This window comes from Ammodytes marinus (genome assembly GCF_949987685.1).
Source record: "Ammodytes marinus genome assembly, chromosome: 18".
In the NCBI taxonomy this organism is placed as follows: Eukaryota; Metazoa; Chordata; class Actinopteri; order Uranoscopiformes; family Ammodytidae; genus Ammodytes; species Ammodytes marinus.
In genome coordinates this window covers 1,295,769-1,320,668 of record NC_137222.1, presented here as the reverse complement: position 1 = coordinate 1,320,668, position 24,900 = coordinate 1,295,769, and the positions used below count along the sequence as shown (strand labels likewise).

At 38.7% G+C, this 24,900-nt stretch overlaps 4 protein-coding genes across 6 annotated transcripts in view; all 4 read left to right on the top strand.

The window, feature by feature from the left end:
• zmiz2 (zinc finger, MIZ-type containing 2) overlaps nt 1-4,557 on the top strand; it is a 24,368-nt gene extending 19,811 nt beyond the window's left edge. For all 3 annotated transcript variants that reach the window (XM_080047129.1, XM_080047130.1, XM_080047128.1), the window contains 2 exons: nt 2,174-2,413; nt 3,102-4,557. In XM_080047129.1, the coding sequence (XP_079903255.1) occupies nt 2,174-2,413; nt 3,102-3,209 (348 nt within the window). In that variant the 3' untranslated portion in view covers nt 3,210-4,557. The remainder of the gene's footprint in view (nt 1-2,173; nt 2,414-3,101) is intronic.
• Nucleotides 4,558-7,099: 2,542 nt separating this feature from the next.
• LOC307265223 (peptidyl-prolyl cis-trans isomerase-like) lies at nt 7,100-12,256 on the top strand (the record flags this gene model as incomplete). The annotated part of the gene is made up of 5 exons (XM_080046856.1): nt 7,100-7,168; nt 8,252-8,282; nt 10,650-10,738; nt 11,321-11,493; nt 12,121-12,256. 5 exons carry the CDS (start codon nt 7,100-7,102, stop codon nt 12,254-12,256), a joined length of 498 nt encoding a protein of 165 aa, XP_079902982.1.
• A 3,479-nt stretch (nt 12,257-15,735) lies between these two features.
• LOC307265222 (peptidyl-prolyl cis-trans isomerase-like) lies at nt 15,736-20,145 on the top strand. The gene is made up of 5 exons (XM_080046855.1): nt 15,736-15,921; nt 16,035-16,065; nt 17,603-17,691; nt 18,445-18,617; nt 19,749-20,145. The coding sequence occupies exons 1-5, from the start codon at nt 15,853-15,855 to the stop codon at nt 19,882-19,884; spliced, it is 498 nt and encodes a 165-aa protein (XP_079902981.1). The 5' UTR covers nt 15,736-15,852; the 3' UTR covers nt 19,885-20,145.
• A 1,192-nt stretch (nt 20,146-21,337) lies between these two features.
• LOC307265221 (peptidyl-prolyl cis-trans isomerase-like) lies at nt 21,338-24,273 on the top strand. The gene is made up of 5 exons (XM_080046854.1): nt 21,338-21,510; nt 21,663-21,693; nt 22,684-22,772; nt 23,305-23,477; nt 23,865-24,273. Exons 1-5 carry the CDS (start codon nt 21,442-21,444, stop codon nt 24,001-24,003), a joined length of 501 nt encoding a protein of 166 aa, XP_079902980.1. The 5' UTR covers nt 21,338-21,441; the 3' UTR covers nt 24,004-24,273.
• Nucleotides 24,274-24,900: the final 627 nt, after the last annotated feature.

Below are 24,900 nucleotides of genomic sequence, written 5' to 3'. Positions count from 1 at the left end.
TAAAATGATACAATTCAATAAACCGTTTAACAGAGTTGATAAAAAAAAATAAAAAAAGTGCTGCTCTCTCTCTCTCTCTCTCTGTCTGTCTGTCTCTTTCTCTCTATCTCTTTCCCTTTCCCACTCTCTCCCTCTCCCTCTCCCTCTCCCTCTCCCTCTCCCTCTCCCTCTCCCTCTCCCTCTCCCACTCTCTCCCTCTCCCTCCTTCTCTCTCTCTCTCTCTCTCTCTCTGCCCCCCCTCTCTCTCTATCTTATATAACATACAGTATGATCAAACACAATGGATGCATATGTTCTGGCCTTTCCTTGACCCTAGCCTTAGGCCACAAAGAGATCTGTTCACTTCACTCAGTGTGTTTTGCTTAACGGTTGAGTAGGCAACAATAACTGAGAATATGCTGGTTAAGCCAGATTCACATACAGGCTGGTAGCTTTTATGTAACTCAATCTGAGGCCTACACTGTCTGAATGTGACGTGTTTAAAACAGACTTCAACCAGTCGAGGTGATTAAGTAAAGGAATTAAAGCTATAGTGTGTAACTACTAACTTCTGTTACAACAACACTGTCGGTGCATCTACATGAGGTAAAGCCTTCAGTGATGGCTCATGGATTTTACACCTTCTGCTGTACGTCCAGTTTTTTTTTTCTTAGCAGTAGAATCAACAACTGAAACATTTCTTGGGCTCTTCTTGGGATTTTTCTTGAGCTCCTGAACCAGTGTGTGTGTGGAGGGGGGGGGGGGGGGTCGACACCAGTTTGTAAACGCTGCCATACCGAGAAATACAGAGAGAGTTTTGTGGAGCTGATAATAGGCTTAATCAACTTTGTGTGTCAACTCGTTTGGCGATGGCTTGAATGTAACCGACATTAATTTATATGGAAATGTTACGCACTCTAGCTTTAAAGTGCAGTGTGTGTGGTTAAGATGTATTGACTTGACACAAAGCAGATTAAAAGAGAGTGATGGAGAGCCAGCTACTGACTGTCTGTTCCGTCTGTCTCGTGAGTTCCTTTGAGAGTCTTTAACTGACCCTGAAGTACACACACACACTAGTGAAGGATAATGTGTTGGTTTATAAGCACACACAGGCCTGTCACACACAGCTGGTACTCTGTCTGAGAAAGGTCCAGAGATAAGTGACGGTTGTACTGTCACACACACTCACTTAAAGGTGCAGTGTGTAATATGACATCATCAAGAAAGTTCTAGAAAGTTCTAGAATGCAACACTCCCTGGGTAACCCCAACCCTTTTGAATAATAACAGAAGCTACAGTGGCCTTCAAGGACAAGAACAATTCTAAATTTTAAACAATGCACCTGATGACATTCCAACTATGACACTTTCAAGATGGCGGCACTTGGCCTTGGTCCAAAATATGCAGAAATATGGACATATATGAGACCCTTTCTAAGGAAAATAATAATAATTAAAAAAAATGTTTTCAGCTATTATGCACTAAATTAAATGTACTTATGGATATTATAATTACTTTCTACAAAATCTGCTAGGAAATAAAACCCAAAATTCTACACACTGCAGGTTTAAAGATGGAGTCAATGATTCTGGAGAACGCTTGTTGTCAAAATCACTTTCTGTCAAAATCAGTGAATATCTCCTCATGATCTGCTACCTGTCCGTACTGTCTGTGTATGTGTGCACTGAAAAAACTCCAGTGTTAATACACAGCCTAGGCTCTGTAAACTGGTATATAGCTGGCAACATGCCCGTTTACAGAGCCTATAGGCTGTGTATTCCCCCCCGGATTATTTTTTCACTGCACTCACAGTACAGACAGGTAGCGGATCATGAGGAGATATTCACTGATTTTGACAAAGTGATTTTGACTACAAGCGTTCTCCAGAATCACTGACTACACTTTTAATTAAAGATAAACCTCATTGGGGTGCTCCGGTGGCGTAGTGGATAGAGCGTGTACCATATTGGCTCCGGCCTTCGTTGGAGTGGTCGTGGGTTCAAATCCGACCCGTGGACCTTTACTGCAAGTCATCCCCCCCCCCTCTCTCTCTGTCTCCCCATTTCAACTCTGTACTATCTAATAAAGCTTGAAAATGCAAAAAAAATAAAAAAAGATACACCTCATAATGTTTTTTATTGATGAATTAAACAACTATTTAATCAGAATAATAAGATAAATCTCTCCCTGTCAGACGTCCCACTCTGTGCGTATGGATCACGCCCAACACATCCTCCAGCAGCAGCAGCAGCAGCAGCACGGCTCATCTGTCCACAGTGACGCCGGCAGCCCTCTGCCACAGAGAAACTCCAATACCCACAATCCCCGGCTGCACGGTGAGAATACCCAGAATCCCCGGCTGCACGGTGAAGGCTCCTTCGGTCTGGGAGGCAACGGAGCGCCAGGAGGAGACGCGGCGGATCACGCACTAGATGTGAGTGTTGGTCATGTGTTCGGTTTGATAAGTTTGTGGAAGTTTTGCTTAAAAGATTTAAAAAAAAACACATTGCCTGTGTTGTAAAAGCCCTACTAGCGTCCTCCTTCCTACATACTCTTCATGTATATACTACATACTGTCTACTTAACCATCGTTTGTGTATACGAGGTTCGTCGGACCGTTTACACTGAAGTATACAGAAGCAATAATGAATTTTTTTTAAACTTGCATTGTGGGGCGGTTGAGTAGGAAAAGTAACCTATCGATCCATACACAAAATCTTCCCGGAAGTAAGTACTCATCCGGGCATTTCTCGCCTACACAAACTTGCATACACAACCACAACATACTCAAATTGACGTCAAAATGAGTATGATTAGGATGTTAGTATGAGTAGGACGTTAGTAGGGCTTTTAGTATGAGTAGGACGTTAGTAGGGCTTTTAGTATGAGAAGGGAGTTAGTAGGGCTTTTAGTATGAGTAGGATGTCAGTAGAGCTTTTAGTATGAGTAGGGCGTTAGTAGGGTTTTTAGTATGAGAAGGGAGTTAGTAGGGCTTTTAGTATGAGTAGGATGTCAGTAGAGCTTTTAGTATGAGTAGGGCGTTAGTAGGGCTTTTCCAACACAGCCACTGTTAAAAAAAACTATTTATGATTTTATTTCCTTGTCTTTCCTCTTCCTGTCAGCTGCTTCCTGAGCTGACCAATCCAGATGAGCTCCTGTCGTATCTAGGGCCTCCAGATCTGCCCAACAACAGCAGCGATGACCTGCTCTCTCTGTTTGAGAACAACTGAAGAAATACACATTAAAACACACATCAACTTCCAGTCCAGCCGTGTGTGTGTGTGTGTGTGTGTGTGTGTGTGTGTGTGTGTGTGTGTGTGTGAACATCACTGCGATTTGTGTGTGTGTGTGTGTGTGTGCGTGCATTACTGTATTATGTGTGTGTGTGTGTGTGTGTTGTACTTTAACATACATCACTTTGTTGCAGTAAAAGAATAATCTTCACATCTGAACACTGTCTCTATCATGAGTGTAAAGAATAGAAACCAGATCACACACACACACACACACACACACAAAAACACACACACACACAGACACACACAAATCATTTCTCACTGACTCTTTCTACCTAGAGCACAAATCACTCGCTGAAAGATTCAAATATACAGAATTTAAATTATAGATTGTATTAGTTGAGATGGAGAATGTGTTGACCGTGGTTCCCAAACTTTGTCTAGCGGATTTTTTTGTTGTTGTCCCGTTTACCTCGCGATCATCACAACAAAATATAAACTTAATTTGAACTTTCCAGAGTTGTAAACCCATTTATTTTATTATTTTGAAAGTACTGTGCAGTGTTTTGGTCGCCTGGAATTGATCGTGGCCAGACCCTCTTTCGTTCTAGATAGGTCTGGATTTCCAGGCTAGTGTTTTGGCATTTCAATGAGACATTTTTACTAAGGGAACTTTCTTGCGCTGCCCTTTTTTTAGTTCAATTGTATCAAACTGACTTTGTTCTCTGCAGGAAATCACTGAGTATTTGTGGACTAATCGAGCTCCTGTAGCCAGCTACGCAATGCATTATGTATGCTTAGTATGTTGTGGTTGTGTATGAGAGTTTGTGTAGGTGAGAAATGCCCGGGTGAGTACTTACTTCCGGGAAGATTTTGTGTATGGATCAATAGGTTACTTTTCCTACTCAACCGCCCACAATGCATTGCGTCTTTTCAAACGACACAGAAGTTTTTTTTTAAATTCTTTATTGCTTCTGTATACTTCAGTGTAAACGGTCCGACTAACCTCGCATACACAATGGATGGTTAAGTAGACAGTATGTAGTATACATGTTGAGTATGTAGGAGGGAAGACGTTACTAGGGCTTTTCCAACCCAGCCACAGACTGCTAGGTAAAAAAACGCCCTTAAACTTTCAATTGACTTTCATTAATATTTTCCTTGAAATCTTAGTTTGGGAACCACTGTATAAAAGGTTAAGGCTTGTGATATTCTATTTTGTTCCTATTGTCAACAAATCCACACACACACACACACACACACACACACACACACACACACACACACACACACACACACACACACACACACACACACACACACACACACAATATAGAAACAGCACCAGCCTTCTCCTTTCATAAATAATGATGTAAGATAGGGGTGGTTATAAGTGGTCACATTTTCGTTTCTCTGTATTTATCATACAAAAAAATAAAATAAAAAAAATAGCCTTCGAAGGTTGACCCACATGTAAAATACACATTTTTTAATACACAACCTGTTTGGGAGCACACTGAGGTATATATAAATATTTAAAAAAAACTCCCATTTTTCAAACATATTGTAAATGAGTACAAGCCTGTGTGTAGTGGCATTTTGTTTGCCATTGGAAAACTACAGTATATATGTAAGAGTATGTTGTTTTTTTTAATTTGACTTGTTTGACATATTATATGTATAACCCAATCATGAGACACGAAAGGGGGCGGGGCGTATATCATGTATTGTATAATCAGCTGTTTTCATTAGGGGAACGTGTGTGTGTATCAGATGAATTGTTAAAATCATGGTCATTTTAATGTTATTGAGTTTTGGATAATGGGTTCATTGTTCGCACTGTTTGTATGTTAGAATATTATTGTTGTTATACAGAAGAGTATAAGGGGCACGGGAGGGTCAAAAAAAAATAAAGGAGAATTTTTTTTTTTTACATTTTGCACTTCGAAAATTAAGTCCAAAATGTCGGGGGAAAAAGACGAAATTCAGTGTTCGAGATTCGAGAATGAATTTGAAAGTTCAAGACGGCAGTAAAGCTAGAAGAATCAGACAGATTCGAACTTATAGGATCGATAACTCACAAGTAAAAGTTATTAAAGATATAGTGCGGAACTTTTTCATATAAATTAATTTCCGGAATGTCTGTCAATATCTTCCCAATTTAACTGCACTCTGAGATTATTTTCAAAATTGTGTATTTTCAATTTTTTTCTTGAAATTTTGACTTTTTTATCTTAGTGCATGATGTAAAACTAAACATATTAAATAAAATGTCCCTCATACTCTTCCGTATTAAGCAAAAAAATTAAAATATTTGGTCATGCTTATAATGTGTGTGTCAGCTGACATTGAGTAATGCAGTAAAAATAAATGCAAAAAAATATTCTTAGTATACAACTTTATAAAGCTGACTCTCTTTTTCTATGGGTGACTAAAATTGCCCAAACATGGCAACAAGAAATATGGTTAGTTGCCCAATTGAGCAACAAAATAACAACGTTTCAAATGATGTTATATTTGGGGGAAAAAAATTATAAAATGGATATTTAAACTGCAAATTTGCTAAGAGGAGAAAAAAAAAGAGAAAATGTTTTTTTTTTTAAATAATGTAAAAAGTATTCCACATATTTTGTAACACATTGTAATTGCCATTTATTTTCTATTTATTTTTTAATCATAATCGTCATTGTTCCTACGGTTACCTCCTTGTCCCTTTCCTCAATCTCCAAATCTGAATTAAATATTCACTTTATTTGACGAAAGTTTGTGTTGTAGCGTGAAGTGGTGTTTACATTTCAACACATTTAATTTCAATTGTGACATCACAACTGGGCAAACTGTAGGGTTTAGACAGTGAGACCATAAAAGCACTCTTTCTTCCTTTTCTCAGGCTAGGATGAACCGATTTCTAAAATGTTTTGCACATTTATACTACATAGGATCTCAGAGTTCAATACACCTTCATATTCCCACTGGTGAAGTATAGGCCTTTAATATTGTAGCTGTTGAAGTGGACCAAATTTTTATTCATAGGCAGTGTTGTTAAATAAGAGAGTTAGTACCTCGATTTGCCATTGACTGCTTCAGTAGTTGTGCAGACAGATAAAGAATGAAAGATACATTTTCACAGATTTTTCCAGATGAATTTAGTTAATTACTTCCCTTTATTTTACATATATAAATGCTATATTTTATTCATATATTAAAACATTGGACTGTTTTGTCCGCTGTCTCAGTTTCTCAAAATGTTCCCACTTGTAGCCTAAGATATTTTTCAATTTATTCATTTTGTAAATTGTATTGTGTATTGTGTGTAGATCCTTAGAGTCATCAAGTGAATTAGCCCAAGTCAGTAAATCTCAAGGCACTTATTTTTTTCCAACTTTTTTATAAACTGAAAAAAACATTTAAAATTTTCATTTGTCAAGCCAAAAAAATATGGAGTAACTAAAAAAAATAAAAAATCTATAATAAAATATTATTACACAAATATTCAACCGCTTTGTTTCGCATATACACACCAAACTTCACCATATGATACTTTAAAACACGTATAACCTTCTTTAAAATGAACTTTTAATGTATTTAGGGCCGAAAAAATATGTAGAAACACCTCTCATCTCCATCTCACCATCAAACAGCTCGTCACATCTAACCCCGCCCTTTTTTCATCCTACTTCGCTCCTATTGGTCAATTCTCCAGCATCTTCTAACAGAACGCGGCTGTGATTGGCTGTCGCTGTCTGCTGCCTTTACATCGCCACAGACACCAGCACAGCCACATAAATAAATACAGACACAGTTCCATCAGACGTTGTTTACAGGTTAATTCAGTGATTTTTTTTCATCTTAAAATCAAACTTCACAAACGTTTTTTTGTAACCATGGGGAACCCGCGAGTTTTCTTTGATATGACAGTTGATGGCGCGAACGTTGGAAGGATAATAATGGAGGTAAGATCAATATTACACTATTTTCTGATTCAAATCTAGTTTATTTTAACTATTTTCAGTGTATTAACCTTAAAAACTGGGCTGCAAAAATGTATTTTACATCCGTTTGAATGATTTTAAAAAGGCCTGTTTCTCTCACACACATGTTGCATAGCCCACATAGTGCGTCATACTCCACTTTTGCACATTTTTCGCTTCAATTTTAGCATCATTTTGCATTTTTTTACTTATTTGATATCTCTATATAGGCCAAGTATGATTAATTGCATAAGTACAGCAGGTAAATAGTGATGAAATCATGCTAGAAAGCTTACATAGCCTAGTGGTGATATGGTGATGGGAACGCCCAACAACAGTAGCCTACAGCAGCAGGTTATAACAGATGCGCACGTTATTGGATTATCTGTTGTGTGTTTATCATTTGAACACACAGAGAGTTGAAACGGTAATTCAACATATTAATTAGTCAACGGAGAGAAAATGGTTTAGCAACTATTTTGGTAATTGATTGTTGTTTTTTTTGTTCATATTAAAGAAAATAAATAGTTTTCAGCTTGTCAAATGTAAAAATTAAATTTTTTATATATGACAATAGAATGAATATCTGTTTTTAAACTTAGTTTTACTGAAATATATATATTTTTATACAATTTTAGATTTTAAAATTTATTTATTTAAAATATGTACAATGCATATCGATGGAAATGTATGTAAATATGCAAGATTATATTATAGTTATACTTCATACTTTGAACCTCTGCAGACTCTTGAGTCAATATTTAGTCCAAATTCTACAGTTCTTTAATTTTAAAAACAGACACTTGTTGCACATTTATTTTATAATATTGTATCTTACATATTTAATTAATTTGCCTATACTCTTAACATTACAGTTTTTGCTTTTACTTCTCACACACACACACACACACACACACACACACACACACACACACACACACACACACACACACACACACACACACACACACACACACACAAATGCACATATTATGCACCTATACCAAGGCACATTAAACAGAATTATTTATTTCCTTGTATGATTAAAATGTGTGTGTTTTTCAGCTCCGGGCGGATGTGGTCCCAAAGACTGCAGGTAGGTTATCTCATCTAATCTTTTTTTTTTTTTTTTTAAGATGTTTTTTTGGCATTTTTATGCTTTATTGATAGTGTAGAGACAGAGTTGAAATGGGGCAGAGAGGGGAGTGACATGCAGAGAACGACCGCGGGCTGGAATCGAACCCGGGTCCGCTGCTGGCCGAGGCCCATGGGGGGGGGGACGCCTTACCAACTGAGCTAAGGGCGCCCCCTTATGTAATCTTTTTAAGGTGAAATGTCTGATGCTTATAGGACAATATTGGAAAAGCTGTGTGAGTCATAGGCCTATACACTTTATGTACAGTAGCATTACATGTAGTGTTGCACCTGACACACCATTTATGCATTCATGTTTGTGTGGAGAAACAATGCGTACCTATTAAAGGTACTTGTGTGTGTGTGTGTGTGTGTGTGTGTGTGTGTGTGTGTGTGTGTGTGTGTGTGTGTGTGTGCGCATGTACGCACACAAACCAACAAGAAAAACCTTTATGAAAAGATGCATTACTGTCTGTCTGCCTGTCCCACATCCCCATTAATAACCATGACCTCATTCAGATAGTGGGAGCAGATACAATGGCCTATATAATATGCTCCTATGGGCATACAGTCATTTCTATAGTGCACGCTGAAAAGAAACCCAGTTTAAACTGTTGTTGTTTACAGCAGCAGGGCCCACAGTTTGGTTTACAAACGCATTCTAGTCTTACGTTTGGTTCCAGGTGCTTCAACGTAATTTAATTTTGATTTAAGATGATGGAATTTATTATGTCAAATATGTTTAGTTAACTAACTGCAGGCTCTGCAAATGTAAACAAATCCCCCTCCTCTGAAACTGCATAGTGCACCTTTAAATATTCTAGAATGGCTTCAGATACACAAGGCATAACATATGATTTCACATTTACCAAGCTACACTTAACTAGACAAAACTTATTCATATAAATATAATACTCTATACCAACAGAACTGGGATTTATTGTAATTTATCGAACACCAAAATCTCTCTTTCTAACCCTAAAAAAAATAGTATAGACCGTTTGGGAAAGGCAAACAGCTGATGGAGTTAAATGTGACTACTTGCGAGGAGAAATCTATTACGAATACTAAACCCCTCACTAGCCAATAGCGAGGCTTGATCACTGAACAGGTTGAACCGGGCACAAACCCAGGGGCTCAGGGGGCCCCAGGGTGCTGTGTGGCATTGTATTGTGTAATGCAGAGGAGTGCAAAATTGCTTTAAAGACACACACACACACGCACTATAAACAGACACACATACGCACACACACACACACACACACACACACACACACACACAGACACACACACACACACACACACACACACACACACACACACACACACACACACACACACACACACAGACAGACACACAGACACACACACTACAGGGTTAGGGCTACACACACAGACAGACAGACACACACACACAATCTCTCTCTCTCACACACACACACACACACACACACACACTCTCAAAACACACACACACACCATCTCACACACACACACACACACACACACACACACACACACACACACACACACACACACACACACACTACTTTCTTACTAATTTATACACAGAATAACTACAAAGTGACATACGCTACACATACAATTGCCATTCAAAATGCTCAATCTGCATCTTAAAAATAAAACATATACTCAGAAAGCTCAACACATATATGAGCGTTAGTGGTCGTTCTTGATGTGGCGTAAAAAAAAGTATAAACTTTTACCTCATTGGGATTATTGTTCTAATCATTTATTGCTATACTTTTATAAGCAAAACTTTTAAAGGTGCTGTAAGCGGAATGGTTCTTTTAGCTAACTTCCTGTCAGTGTCTGCAGTTAGCAGTCCCCTCGCTCGTCCCTACGTCACCACATTAATGCACTGCGGTCTTCAAGCAGCAAGTTATCTAGCATCATCTCAGATCCATAAGTGTGATAAAACATGATAAAAACCATCAAAACAGACATTGGGAAGGATTTTTACCTGCTCCGCCATTGTAGGCGCATAGAAATTCACCCATCTGTTGCTCTGGCGTGCACCGGCAGTGAGACCATGAGTGAGACGGGTGTCGGTTTGTAGCGTTCTCTCTTGTGATTGGATAAAAATTTCCGGATCCTCCAATATGTTTACTTGCCGATTACATGCAGAGCAGCTGACTGAGAGATCGGCTTTATGAAACGCGCACATTATGTAAGTGATCACTGGATGAATAAAGAGTGATTTAACACTTATATTAACATAAATAAACCGCTTACTTCACCTTTAAGTATAGATTTAATAAAGAGATGTGTCTTTAAAGTATCTATCCATCTGTCTATCTTTTTGCAGAGAACTTCCGTGCGTTGTGCACCGGAGAGAAAGGTTTTGGCTACAAAGGTTCCTCCTTCCACCGTGTCATCCCCAAATTCATGTGCCAGGTACAAATAGGCAAGAAATACACGTTCAGCTTAAGACTCCATATCATTAAAGGTGTAGTCAGTGATTCTGGAGAACGCTTGTTGTCAAAATCACTTTTTTTGTCAAAATCAGTGAATATCTCCTCATGATGTGTGTGTGTGCGTTGAAATAAAATCCAGTGTTAATACACAGCCTAGGCTCTGTAATCTGGTATGTAAACAAAGGGGGCCCACCTTAGCTAGCAACATACCTGTTACATACAGAGCCTAAGCTTTGTATTAACTCTGGAATTTCAGCGCACACACAGTACAGACAGGTAGCAGATCATGAGGAGATATTCACTGGTTTTGACAACAAGCGTTCTCCAGAATCACTGACTCCACCTTTAAGTACTGTTGCCACTCACTAAACTTTGTGTGTGTGTGTGTGTGTGTGTGTGTGTGTGTGTGTGTGTGTGTGTGTGTGTGTGTGTGTGTGTGTGTGTGTGCGTGCGTGCGTGTGCGTGTGTGTATGTGTATGTGCATGTGTCTGTGTCTGTATCTGTATCTGTATCTGTGTGTGTGTGTGTGCGTGCGTGCGTGCGTGTGTGTGTGTGTGTTTAGGCCGGAGATTTCACCAACCACAACGGGACTGGAGGTAAATCCATCTTCGGGGAGAAGTTTGCGGATGAGAACTTCCAGTTGAAACACACGGGAATGGGAACGCTCTCTATGGCTAACGCCGGACCCAACACCAACGGATCACAGTTCTTCATATGCACTGCTAATACTGACTGGTGAGATACTATCTGTCTGTCTGTCTGTCTGTCTGTCTGTCTGTCTGTCTGTCTGTCTGTCTGTCTGTCTGTCTGTCTGTCTGTCTGTCTGTCTGTCGTTCGTTCGGTCTGTCTGTCTGTCTGTCTGTCTGTCTGTCTGTCTGTCTGTCTGTCGTTCGTTCGTTCGTTCGTTCGGTCGGTCTGTCTGTCTGTCTGTCTGTCTGTCTGTCTGTCTGTCTGTCTGTCTGTCTGTCTGTCTGTCTGTCTGTCTGTCTGTCTGTCTGTCTGTCTGTCTGTCTGTCTGTCTGTCTGTCTGTCTGTCTGTCTGTCTGTCTATCTATCTATCTATCTATGTTTGACCAGTGCTTGAAAATACAATATTTTTGCCTACACACACACACACACGCGCACACACACACACACACACACAGGCACACGCACGCACACACACGCACACACACACGCACACACACACACACACACACACACACACACACACACACACACACACACAGGCACACGCACGCACACACACGCACACACACACGCACACACACACACACACACACACACACACACACACACACACACACACACACACACACACACACACACACACACACTAATTCCCTCTTTTCTCTTTATAAGGCTCAACGGGAAACACGTGGTATTTGGGAACGTTGTCGAGGGAACCGACGTTGTCAAGGCGATAGAAAAGTACGGGACAAAAAGCGGCGCTCCCAAAGCCAAGGTCGTGATCGCCGACTGTGGTGAATTAAAATAGTTCAACAACAACAACAAAAAACATCCAGTGTTAATTCACAGCCTAGGCTCTGTAAACGGACATGTTGCTAGCTATGGTATGGTGGGCCCCGCTTTGTTTACATACCATTTGATAACATACCAGTTTACAGAGCCTAGGCTGTGTATTAACCCCAGATAAAAAAAACTCCTTCAATTGTATTTACCTGTCCGATGTATCCTCTATCAACTACCCCAGTTAAAGGTGCACTGTGTAACTTTGTGTGTGTCAGAGAAGTGAAACAGTTTCTAAGGTATATTCTCATAACCGAATAAAACAAACTTTCCTCACAGGGAAAATGTGATCCCTGTGAACACTGTTTGAAGTTAGAAAGCTTCCTGAAAAGTTACTGTTTCACTGTTGTTGTTGTTTACAGCAGCAGAAAATGAACAAATAGTGAAAAAAACTCCCTTAATTCAGGCTGTGGTTACCTGTCAGATGCATTCCAGTTGATATTTAAGACTGTGTACAGGTGAAACTCGAAAAATTTGAATATCGTGCAAAAGTTCATTTATTTCAGTAATTCAACTTAGAAGGTGAAACTAAAATATTATATAGACTCATTACATGCAAAGCGAGATATTTCAAGCCTTCATTTGTTATAATTGTATTTAATATGGCTTACAGCTTATAAAAACCCCACATTCAAAATCTCTGAAAATTTTAATATTACATAAAAATCAATAAAAAAAGGGATTTTAAATACAGAAATGTCGGCCCTATATAAAGTATAATGTACTCAGTACTTGGTTTGGGCCCCCTTTTGCGTGAATTCTTGCCTAAATTCCAATTCATTTTCCATGATATTCTAATAATATGAGTATCACCTGTATATCCATAACTACTGTAGCAACACACCCAATATCACCCACATTCTCCTCTAAATAGGTTTGTCTACTGTGTTGTTATTTTGTGTGTCATATTTTGTACCCTCTGTTCCTTAAGAGATCACATTTGTTTATAAAATCTATATGAAATGATGTCGATGGTGTAAATAAAACTACTTGAAAGCTTGTTTTGTGTACGTCGTCCACTCATTATGTTTGTATCGCTGCAGTTGCCACATTTTGCCACTAGAGGTCGTCATGGGCATTAACTTAACTCGGATATTCACTCACAAAGAAATTCGACTCAATGCACTGTTTTGTGAGTTTATTCTATATTGTACTTTGTATTTAATTTTAAAAAAAAAGTACTTTTCTTTTGAAGTGCATAATAAAAATAAAAATAAATAACTTCTGCATAATACAATTTCTGTAATTCACAGACTGTCCACTAGATGTCCCTAGACTTGTCTTATCTTTTATTTCAGAGTCACCAAACTCCCACTTCCTGACACACCCTCCTTCACTGCACTAACCCTCCTCCCGCTCATCTAACACACACACACACACACACACACACACACACACGCACGCACGCACGCACGCACACACGCACGCACGCACGCACGCACGCACGCACGCACGCACGCACACACACACACACACACACACACACACACACACACACACACACACACACACACACACACCCACGGGACTAACCCTCCCGCTCATCTGTAATTCTCCACTCGCTCTGCAGTGTTCAGTGCCAGACAGTCACTGGGCCATATATACCTGATACTTGAACCTTATATCCTGAAACCTTAAACCTTAACCTTGTCCCTGTCTGTACCTCTGTACCTGCCTTCTGCTGCTCTGTCCAAACCAGTTAATTCCATCCTTAATGTGCTTTTAAAATGAATGCAAAAGTTATTAAACATCCATACAAATATAATCGAAGAATAATCAGGGATCTAAGTCTCTTGTATTTCAAGTTATAGTATAGTCCTTGCTGCCCAATTTATAAGTATATTTTATTTTGTTTATTTTTTTATTGGGCTTAGGCTATAATGGTTCATAAATTATGCAAGATATTCCTAAAACTGAGTTTTGTTCATTTGAATTGATAATAAAGCTTAAAAAGAAAAAAAAAAGAAAAAAAAACGTTCATTCCTGTTATCAGTATGACTCACTGCCACCTCTGTTTGGACTTGCTGCTCAATGCCCTGGAGCTTGAAAAAAAATATCATCATCTACATCACTGCCGCTGCTGTCTGCATGTCGGGCCTTTCCCTTCAAATCAAAACCAAACTTCATTTATATATAGGATCAAAACCAAATAAAACCAAATATTTTAGAAAACAAATAATCTATCTATCTATCTATCTATCTATCTATCTATCTATCTATCTATCTATCTATCTATCTATCTATCTATCTATCTATCTATCTATCTATGTATCTATGTATCTATGTATCTATCTATCTATCTATCTATCTATCTATCTATCTATCTATCTATCTATCTATCTATATCTATCTATCTATCTATCTATCTATCTATCTATCTATCTATCTATCTATCTATCTATCTATCTATCTATCTATCTATCTATCTATCTATCTATGTATCTATCTATCTATCTATCTCTATCTATCTATCTATCTATCTATCTATCTATCTATCTATCTATCTATCTATCTATCTATCTATCTATCTATCTATCTATCTATCTATCTATCTATCTATCTATCTATCTATCTATCTATCTATCTATCTATCCATCCATCCATCCATCCATCCATCCATCCATCCATCCATCCATCCATCCATCCATCCATCCATCCATCCATCCATCCATCCATCCATCCATCCATCTATCTATCTATCTATCTATCTATCTATCTATCTATCTATCTATCTATCTATCTATCTATCTATCTATCTATCTATCTATCTATCTATCTATCTATCTAATGTTCAGTCATTTTACACCTACACTAGATGACACTTCTGTGCTCTACTTCTGCAGGGAAAATATTTCTGCAGAATAATTTCTTCACTTATATTTGCCTTTGATACTTACAGGCTTATTCATTATATTTAACTGATAACATTCTCTACTTAGTTTTAATTTTTGCAGATATGTTTATTGGCTCTTTTAAGGACAATTAGCACGTGCATTGGTATGGAAGCCCTCTTTGGAAAGACACAGAGTCCTGGTGACGTATTGTCCAGATCAAACAAAGCACAAATATTAGGAAGTGTTTACAAAGGAGGTGGGAAAAAAACTGCAAAACCTCTGTATTTTGAACCCAGGCATTTTTCGGTGATAGAGCATTTTTAATCTGTGACATTGGTAGCTTCTTTTTACTTAAATACAATATCTAAGTCGCCCTACACACTGCAGTAACAAGGTAAATATATTTAGGCCTATTTCCCTGCTTCCAAAAACCTATTACATTTTTTTTTTTAATGCCTGATTTCCTGAACGGAAACCAGTGTGCGTTGATGAGTCACTGACCTGCCCTGCCCCAATGGAAACAGCCAACCAATCAACGACCAGCTTTTCGCATTAAACCCCGCCCACCTCTTCTCCTATTGGTCCATTCTGGCGCCCTTAAGAAGAAACTTTTCTGTGATTAGTTCTTTTGCAACCTTTACCTTCTCTGTTGCTCAGACTAGATTCTGTGCAGCCTTAGCCCTATTTCTTTTTACTGATTCATTCAGTGAACATCCATTTAATCTTAAACATGGCGAAACACCGAGTGTATTTCGATATCACCATGGACGGCGCGGCTTCTGGCAGAATTGTAATGGAGGTAAGATAGGCTACATATCTCATTATTTTCTACTACGTTCATTTTTTTTAAATTATGGTTTTAAAATGGGTTGCACAAAATTATTTTTTAAATCCCGCGTGTGTGTTTTTCAGCTCCGCGGGGATGTGGTGCCAAAGACTGCAGGTAGGTTGTGACTGGCTTGTAACAATAGGCTAAGGAAATAGCTTTTGTGATTTTCCAGGATTTAGCCATCGACCGACCGACCGTGTAGCTGCTCGGGTTCAGGCTTGTTTCAACACCCAAAATGGATTCAGTTTTGGTTGCGAAAATGCAAAGTGCGCATGTGCGAATATGGGTGGAGGTCCATGAGCAGGCCCCGTGATCATAAAAAAAAAACCCTGAATAGCCAGTATCAAAGCCAAATGTGTGGCACAAGGGAGTGTTTGCCACCGCTATGATCAGGCTAGAATGATTTATATATTTAGGCCTATGGGGGAAGATAAATCGTTTTGTTTCAAATGTCCCTGGTATCGAGATCAAAATTGGATAATTCTTTAAATTGTCAGTGTTTACAACCGTTAAGTAGTAAAGTGCAAATAGCAAAAGTATCAGTAAAAGATGCAAAATTATATTTAGCCTAATTTCTAACAGCTGACACTAAAAATGTAAGAGTAAAAAAGTAATTCAAACAAATGTAAAAGTAAAAATGCAAGAATATTATTAGTTACATGATATGAAGTAATTCAGACATTAGTTGGTGTCTGAACTGGCGCACATGTTCCTTTTGTGCAAACAGTAGTTGTTAAAAGTGTCTCAAATAGATATTGTGCTATTTTTGCACCTAAATCTGCCTCAAACTATCAGCAGCTGAGGGCTACATCCAGCTCATGAAACAATTCCAATATAGGCTTTCCTCATGTTTTCAAGAACTACTCTTAAATTCCTTCTACAAATAAATGTGACTGTCGATAGTTGGCTTGCTATCTGTATGAATGGTAATGTGTTAATGGGAACAGGTCTCCCTTGCAAAAGAGTCTTCGGTCTAAATGGGATTTATCTGTTTAAATAAAGGTTAAAAAAAATAGCAAAAAAATACTGCACTTTATTTCAGCCAGTGCAACTCCCCAAAATACTCAAAACGAAACACAATTAGACTTAAAATGACCAGAAATGGATGAACAATGTGAAAATATACATAAAATGTAACATAAATTTACGATAACCACTGAAACGCTCAAAACAATTGAAAATAGTAAATCATTGGTTTTAAATGTACTCAATTTGGCTGATTTGGCTGATAAGAAACACTAAACGACCATTTTAAAAGATGTGAAAGAAGAACCTTAAATAGACTCAGAACAGCCACAGTTAGACACCAAATAACATTGCTAGAAGGTTGGGCGTGAGGTCTTTTACATGTCTGTGCCCTAAGGTGCATTGTTTCATTATCTGGTCAATATCTGCAGCATTTATCCTCTATGTATGCAAAGCTGGATAACAGATACAGATAGGCAAGGCTAGTTTATCGCTATAGCACAATCCAGACACAAGGCCATTCAAAGTGCTTTACAGGGGGATAAAATACATCAAGATTAGACATTTAAGTATTGAAACAAAATAAATATATAGTGATCTATTGACCTAGAGCAATGCACACGGCTAGTGACTGTTGGTTTGAAGTTTGGTTTATTATTAATTGACTGTCTTTTCATTTTTACAGAGAACTTCCGCGCTCTGTGCACCGGAGAGAAAGGCTTCGGCTACAAAGGTTCCTCCTTCCACCGTGTCATCCCTGAATTCATGTGCCAGGTACGGCGGCTGCAAATACATCTTTTAAAGGAACAATTCAACATATATTTTTTTAAACCCCTCACTCTCCTGCTCAAACGGCGACAGAAACTGTTCCTGTGTGCATTTTTATTTTTATTTTTTTTTAATACTTCATTTGGGGATTTTTTTTTAAGAACGCATACAAAAGACAAGATAAAATAAATGACCAACAATGCGTACTCAACTTAACAGGTCTATAAGGACATTGTCTAAAGACTTAAACTAAAGATAAATGTTAAGCAGAAAATAAAAAGTCAAAGGTTTCATGATGGTCACTTCAGCGCTGCTAGATAGTCCAGGAAAGGCTGACATATGTTTAAAGTGTTCTGCTTTCCCTGAAATCTCATAGCGGAGTGCTAGAGAACTCCATGAGCCACATATCGAAGCAGGGGGCTACCTCCTTTTTCCAAATCTTAAGAATCATTATTTTTGTTTTAAGCGATAACCATCCCATACTGGATAGACGGAGCCGTCGTACGACCTAAAGTGGGTCGTTCTTTGCATGTCATTCCCCTCTCTGCCCCATTTCAACCCTGGCTCTACACACTATCTTAATAAAGCATAGAAAAGCATACAAATGCCACACACACAAAAATAAGACAAATCCACGCACAGTTACAGGAGCGCTTTCTTTCGTGTTTTCTTGAGTCGTAGAGATAGTTTTATTTTTTTTAACTATTCCTTCTAACATATTATACAAACATTTTCTGAGCCAACCTTTTGTGTTTTCAGGGCGGAGACTTCACCAAGGGCAACGGCACCGGAGGTAAATCCATCTATGGAGAGAAGTTTGCAGATGAGAACTTCCAGCTGAAGCACAGTGGACCAGGAATCCTGTCCATGGCCAACGCTGGACCCAACACCAACGGATCCCAGTTCTTCCTCTGCACCGAAAAAACCGCATGGTAAAAAGTTGTTTTATTACGGCCTTACCCCTGAAACGCACACACATCCTGCGCCATCCTCTGGAGCGCGTTGCCGTCCGTTACTGCTGCCTCTCTCTCTCTCTCTCGCTTTTTTCGGACACATGGAACGTCTCAGCAGCTGTAGTGTGATTACACGTTCTGTGAAAAAAAGAAAAAAAAAAAGTCAGGCGCAGACGTGAAGTAGAGGTAGGATGTGTGTTTCAGGGGTTGGAATACGCCTTTTATATCTAACGTAAGATGTGACATAAGGTTCAGTTTGTAGAATTCATTGGTGTTTTTCAAATTAGACTGGATAGAAATGGAATGTAATATTCACAAGTGTTTTAAATGAATTTAGAATAGCTTGAAAAAATGACCTTTTTAGAACGAGCCTTTTATATCTACACAGGAGCGGGGTGCTGAGGCCGCCATGTTGCACCGCCATGTTTCTACAGTAGCACAGAACGGACAAACTTAACGGCTGTACATGTTTTTATATATAGTGGGCGTCCTGGGGAAATGCACCTGTTGGAAGACCAAGAAGAAGAAGTACTATAGAATAAATAACTAAATACATCTTCACCTCATCACTTGATATTGTGGAAAGACTTGAGGCAGTGGTGGATGATGCCATCTTTAGTAACTATAGCTTCTTGTCCTTGAAGGCCACCGTAGCTTCTGTAAATTCTCCCCAAAGAGGGATTGTTGGAATCTAAGCTGCGTTCCAAATCGCATACTTTATTTTTACTATACGACATACTGAAGCTGACCATGAAAATAATCTAGTAAGCATGCAGTATTCTACAATTGGGACATATTTTTACTTATTCAAATAAAGCTTTAAAGGTGCTACGAGGAACTTGTAAATATTTCTGAAACAGTCTGTTTTTTCCTCTGATGATCATAAATTACATGTAATGGCAAACGAGACCATCAGGGCAAAATATCCTATTTTTTTTAATATAGTTTCTTAATGCCTTTGTCATGGGGGTACGCTCACCCAGGAACAACAGCTGGTGTAGTAAAACACAACTACTTTTGTCCAAAGAGGGTGCAAGAATGAACAAACTGAAAAGTTCCTCTGAGCCCTTATTTAAATAAAACAAACTAATACATATTCTTTTTTTCCAGGCTTGACGGAAAGCACGTTGTTTTCGGGCAAGTTGTCGAGGGAATGGACGTGGTGGAAGCCATGGAGAAGCAGGGAACAAAGCCCCAGGGCAAGACCAAGAAGAAGATTGTCATCGCAGACTGTGGACAACTGTAAATCTCTCTCTCTCTCCCCGTCTGATTTCCACTATATCAATATCATAACACATTCCCTGTTAGTCGTTAAAGAATGGTGCATCGTCTATGGTCTCTAAGCACCTGTAGAAATAACCCCCCCCCCCCATTGAACCTTCTTTTTCCACCTTAAAAAAAACTGAAAAAATGATGTCTACTGCCTTGATATTCATTTTGTCTTTTGTACCTTTAATATTTTCTTTAATTAAGGACCACACAATCTGAATAAACTTGAAAAAAATTACTTTGTGTATGGCGTCGCATTTATGAATAATTGGTTTTCATATGTGTCAAGTTTGGTCTTTTATAGGATGTATCGTTTGGGATTTATGTGCATTTTTGTAACGGATACCCTAGCTAATGTGCACAAATTCAACACACTTTATGGATACCGATGGTCCTAGCAAAATTATTTTGATAAGTCTTTCTCTTGCACATTTGAAGATGTTTAAGTTTGTTGTCCATACATTACTTTATTTTTGTAACTATTTACTTTGGGCATTTTCAAGCTTTATTAGACGGTACAGAGTCCAAATGGGGACAGAGAGAGAGAGGGGATGACCTGCAGTAAAGGTCCACGAATTCCGGTGGCAATATGGTACTTGCTCTATCCACTACACCACCAGAGTGCCCATTCTTCTCTTTTTTTTTTTTTTAACACTACTAAATTGCTTGAATTTGATACATGCTTGTGGAATCAACACACGTTATAGTCAAGTGCTCTGACGATAAGGTTTAAATAGTTGTATTTTTACATTGCAGTTAACATATTTACCCACTAGAGGACATTGTAGACGATCTAAAGAAGGCTGTGTATGTTTGTCCAGCCTTATACAGGAAGCATTCAGATGTATTCCTTCACTAGAAGTATTAATACCACACTGAGAATATCCACTTTGAGTAAAAGTTCTTAATTCAATAGTCGATTTAAGGAATTTGTTTACGTTTATCAGCTAAATGTTAAGTAGCAAAGTTGTTCAGCTAGATTTAATTTGACATGGACATAATAACATTGGACGAATCCGATGAGTTGTTTAAATGTTTTAGCACACATGCTCAACATGCCTAGACTCTGTAAACTGGACTAAATTGTACTTTCCATGGACCATCTCCATTCAAAACTCCATTTAGTCCAGGACTAGGCTTAATCCATGTTTGTGAAACTGGCCCTGATATGTATAAGGCGTTGACCACCTTCGTACAATAGTTTATTTTAGTTTTTGATTTCCTGTCGGTCGGGAAACCAGTATGTTGAGTCACCGCTCCTCCCCATGGAAACATCTCTCACCAACCAACCAACCAACCAACCGCTGCCCACATTAAGCCCCGCCTACTAACGCCATTATCCACTGCTATTGGTCCATTCTGGCGGCATACAAAAATATGCTCTTTTGTGATTGGCTATCGGCGGCTCTTTACCTCACCAGTGCACAGTCCCTGACTTAAATACAGAGCGGAAAGGGTTGATACATTGTCGTGTGTATGCGACACTGGTGTGTGAGTTTTTTCATCTGAACAATAGGCTCACGCGCTTGCAAACATGGCGAAACCAAGAGTGTTCTTTGATATCACCATCGGTGGCAAACCGGCCGGTAGAATTACAATGGAGGTAAGCTAGCCTATATAACTCACTGTATTTAGGCCTAGGCTACTTATTTCTCACGAGTTCATTTAAACTATTTTACAATTTATTAAGATTAAGAATGGTCTGCAAAACTGTCTTTTTTACATTCATATTTATAATGTAATTTTTGTTCGCAGCTCCGGGCGGATGTGGTCCCAAAGACTGCAGGTACGTGAAAGCATTGACCATAAAGGGAAAAGCTTTGTGAGTTGGTTGGAGGCATGCAGCAGCATTTTAGCTACATAGTTGCTAATCGGGGGCTTGTTTAACTCCCAAAATGGACTCACGTTGGATTGTGGTGACACTGCGCATGCGCCAATATGGGTGGAGTCTCCTTTGAGTGATGATAGGAATGGAAGGCACTGATCACAACTTGGAATAGCAATCTCGCAGATCATACTTTTCAATATTTTTTGAATGAACGTAAACACTATCCCTGTGTTCCAATCCACATACTTCCCTACTATTTAGTATGCCAGAAAAAGATTTAGGATGTCCCAATACATGCAGGTCAATTGTAGTATGCTGAGAAGAATACATAAAAGACCCACTAACTCCAATAGCATCTTGGTGTATTCGTCTTTATTCTTGATATTTCTTGACATAATGAAAATAAAACTCTTATCTGATTTTTTTTTTCTCTCCTGTGACCCTAAAACTCTTCTGTACTTTAGTATGTAGTGTAGTAAAAAGAAAGAGTATGTGATTTGGAACGCAGGGTATTTTTCATCAATTCAATACACTTAGAGTAAACAAAACGTGGCCCTACCTACTACATCTGATTAGGGTTGTGTGTCTCCTTGCATAATAAATATTTTGAACTGTCCGAAGTAGATCAAAATTTCAATCAAAGTATTGATACAAAATAAATATATTGTGATCTATTGACCTCTGCCCTAAAGGTATTGCACAATATTTTTACCTTTTCATAAAATAACTAAATGTAGAATAAAATTACGAGTGTCTAAATGAGACAAGTTGTAAGCGTGTGTGTGTTTGTACATACACTCGCCTTTGGTCATACTCACTATTGGCATTTTAGTTTATTCACAAGATGAGATAAAACACATCTCTGTAATAATATAATGCAATATAATAACTGTTGATATGAAGGTTGGTTTGTGTTCATAATTAATTGACTGTCTTTTTATTTTGCAGAGAACTTCCGCGCTCTGTGCACCGGAGAGAAAGGCTTCGGTTACAAGGGTTCCACGTTCCACCGTATCATCCCTGATTTCATGTGCCAGGTACGGTGGCTGCAAAGGGACAATTTTAAAGGTGTAGTCAGTGATTCTGGAGAACGCTTTTTGTCAAAATCACTTTTGGTCAAAGTCTGTGAATATCTCCTCATGATCCGCTACCTGTCTGTACTGTGTGTGTGCCCCAGATGAAAAAAAAATCCAGTGTTAATACACAGCCTAGGCTCTGTAAACTGGTATGTAAACAAAGAGGCCACTAGCAACATGCCCGTTTACAAAGCCTAGGCTGCGTATTAACACTTGCTTTTTTTAGGGCACACACAGTACAGACGGGTAGCGGATCATGAGGAGATATTCACTGATTTTGACAAAGTGATTTTGACAACAAGCGTTCTCCAGAATCACTGACTCCACCATTTTTAAGATATAACCTTGGCTAATAGATGTTTAAATGCTCTGTCCACATTAGGTAACTTGATTAGGCTTGACACTAAAGCTAACATACTGAATACATATAGAATTGAGCTAATACATTTTTAATGTCTCTGTCCACATTCACTGAGTCACTGTGTGTTTTCAGGGCGGAGACTTCACCAACCACGACGGAACCGGAGGCAAATCCATCTACGGGGACGAGTTCAACGATGAGAACTTTAAGCTGAAGCACACCGGAGCAGGAATCCTGTCCATGGCCAACGCTGGACCCAACACCAACGGATCCCAGTTCTTCCTCTGCACCGTCAAAACTACATGGTTAGTATCCTACACTTTAACACTTTGTGGTGAAGTGTGTAGGGTTGGTCGTCCGCTGGGTTGCAGGGTCGGTGGTTCGATTTCCCCGCCACATGTCCAAGTGTCCCTGAGCAAAGAGACACTGAACCCTAAACTGCTCCTGATAGTTAGCTTGCACCCTGCGTGGTAGCTGCTGCTGCTATCGGTGTATGAATGGGTGAATATTTTTTTAATGTACACATTCATTTTAATATGCCTGTGTACCATGTAAAGCAGTATGGAGTATGTACATGTTGAGTATGTAGGAGGGAGGACGTTAGTAGGGCTTTTACAACACAGCCTATTCTAGCCGTTAATTGTGCATATTCGTCTTGCATACTAATAATCACTACTTTTTCCCTCCTCCAGGCTTGACGGTAAGCACGTTGTCTTCGGTCAGGTTGTCGACGGTATGGACATCGTCAAGGCGATAGAGAAGCTGGACACAACACAAGATGACGCGCCCAAATCCAAGGTGGTCGTCGCAGACTGCGGAGAACTCAAATAGTTTAACGAGAGAAAAAATCTACTTCCATTCCATTCTATTCAGCCTTTTTCTCCCGTCAGAATCATTCCTTAAATCCACATTCCAGGTCAGATTTCAGACGGTTAATAGCTGTAGCACCTTTAGAAAGAAAATGCCCTAAACTCTCCTCTGAATAAGTTTGTCTTTTGCTTTGATATACATTGTATATTTTTTACCTTTTTCATCTGTTCGTTAAGGACCACAAACACAATCTGAATAAAAGATTGTCTAAATGAGACAAGTTGGAAACTACACCTGCGTTATTTCTGACTCAATATTTGTGTTTTAGTTTTTCCTGTTCGTTGTATTAGATAAGACAACTTTATTGGTTCAAAGAAAGCCTATTTATATTTGGCTTACGTCATCTACAATCACACAAACATCACAAATGTGACAGAAAATCCCAGTTTGAAGCAGTTCCATATTGCGTCTAAATGTCAAGACTTGTGCACAATTACTTTCTATAAAAAATATTTGAAAAAAAAACAAACATAAAAGGACAGAGGTCAATGGTAAGTTAATACGGTATAAAAAGCATCAATAAAATGTTTAATGAATATTAATAAGATTGATAAGGATTTGTACCTATTCAGAACATGTAGAGGTTGACTTACTTTTACTTATGTTTATAATACTTTTTATCTGTATATCACTTTTCAAATACACTTTACATAAAATGGTAAACCAGCATATACAAACAATTGAAGTGTAGTAGGCCTGTTATTAAAGTGTTAAGGCTAATCTGAATATGTGCCTATTGTGTGCACCAGCAGACCAAGGCATTTACATCTTGGGGAAAAAATGAAGAGACCAGTCTGGATTTTTCTTAAATCTTCATCTCTAATTTACTTAATGGAAATGCACTTAATGACGATATTC

Excerpts from the sequence above, each read along its gene's own strand:
- LOC307265222 (XM_080046855.1), top strand. The coding sequence starts at position 15,853 with ATGGCGAAACACCGAGTGTATTTCGATATCACCATGGACGGCGCGGCT. Across the intron at positions 16,066-17,602 it reads TGTGGTGCCAAAGACTGCAG|AGAACTTCCGCGCTCTGTGC; the intron begins GTAGGTTGTGAC and ends TCATTTTTACAG. Across the intron at positions 17,692-18,444 it reads TCCCTGAATTCATGTGCCAG|GGCGGAGACTTCACCAAGGG; the intron begins GTACGGCGGCTG and ends TTGTGTTTTCAG.
- LOC307265221 (XM_080046854.1), top strand. The coding sequence starts at position 21,442 with ATGGCGAAACCAAGAGTGTTCTTTGATATCACCATCGGTGGCAAACCG. Across the intron at positions 21,694-22,683 it reads TGTGGTCCCAAAGACTGCAG|AGAACTTCCGCGCTCTGTGC; the intron begins GTACGTGAAAGC and ends TTTATTTTGCAG. Across the intron at positions 22,773-23,304 it reads TCCCTGATTTCATGTGCCAG|GGCGGAGACTTCACCAACCA; the intron begins GTACGGTGGCTG and ends GTGTGTTTTCAG.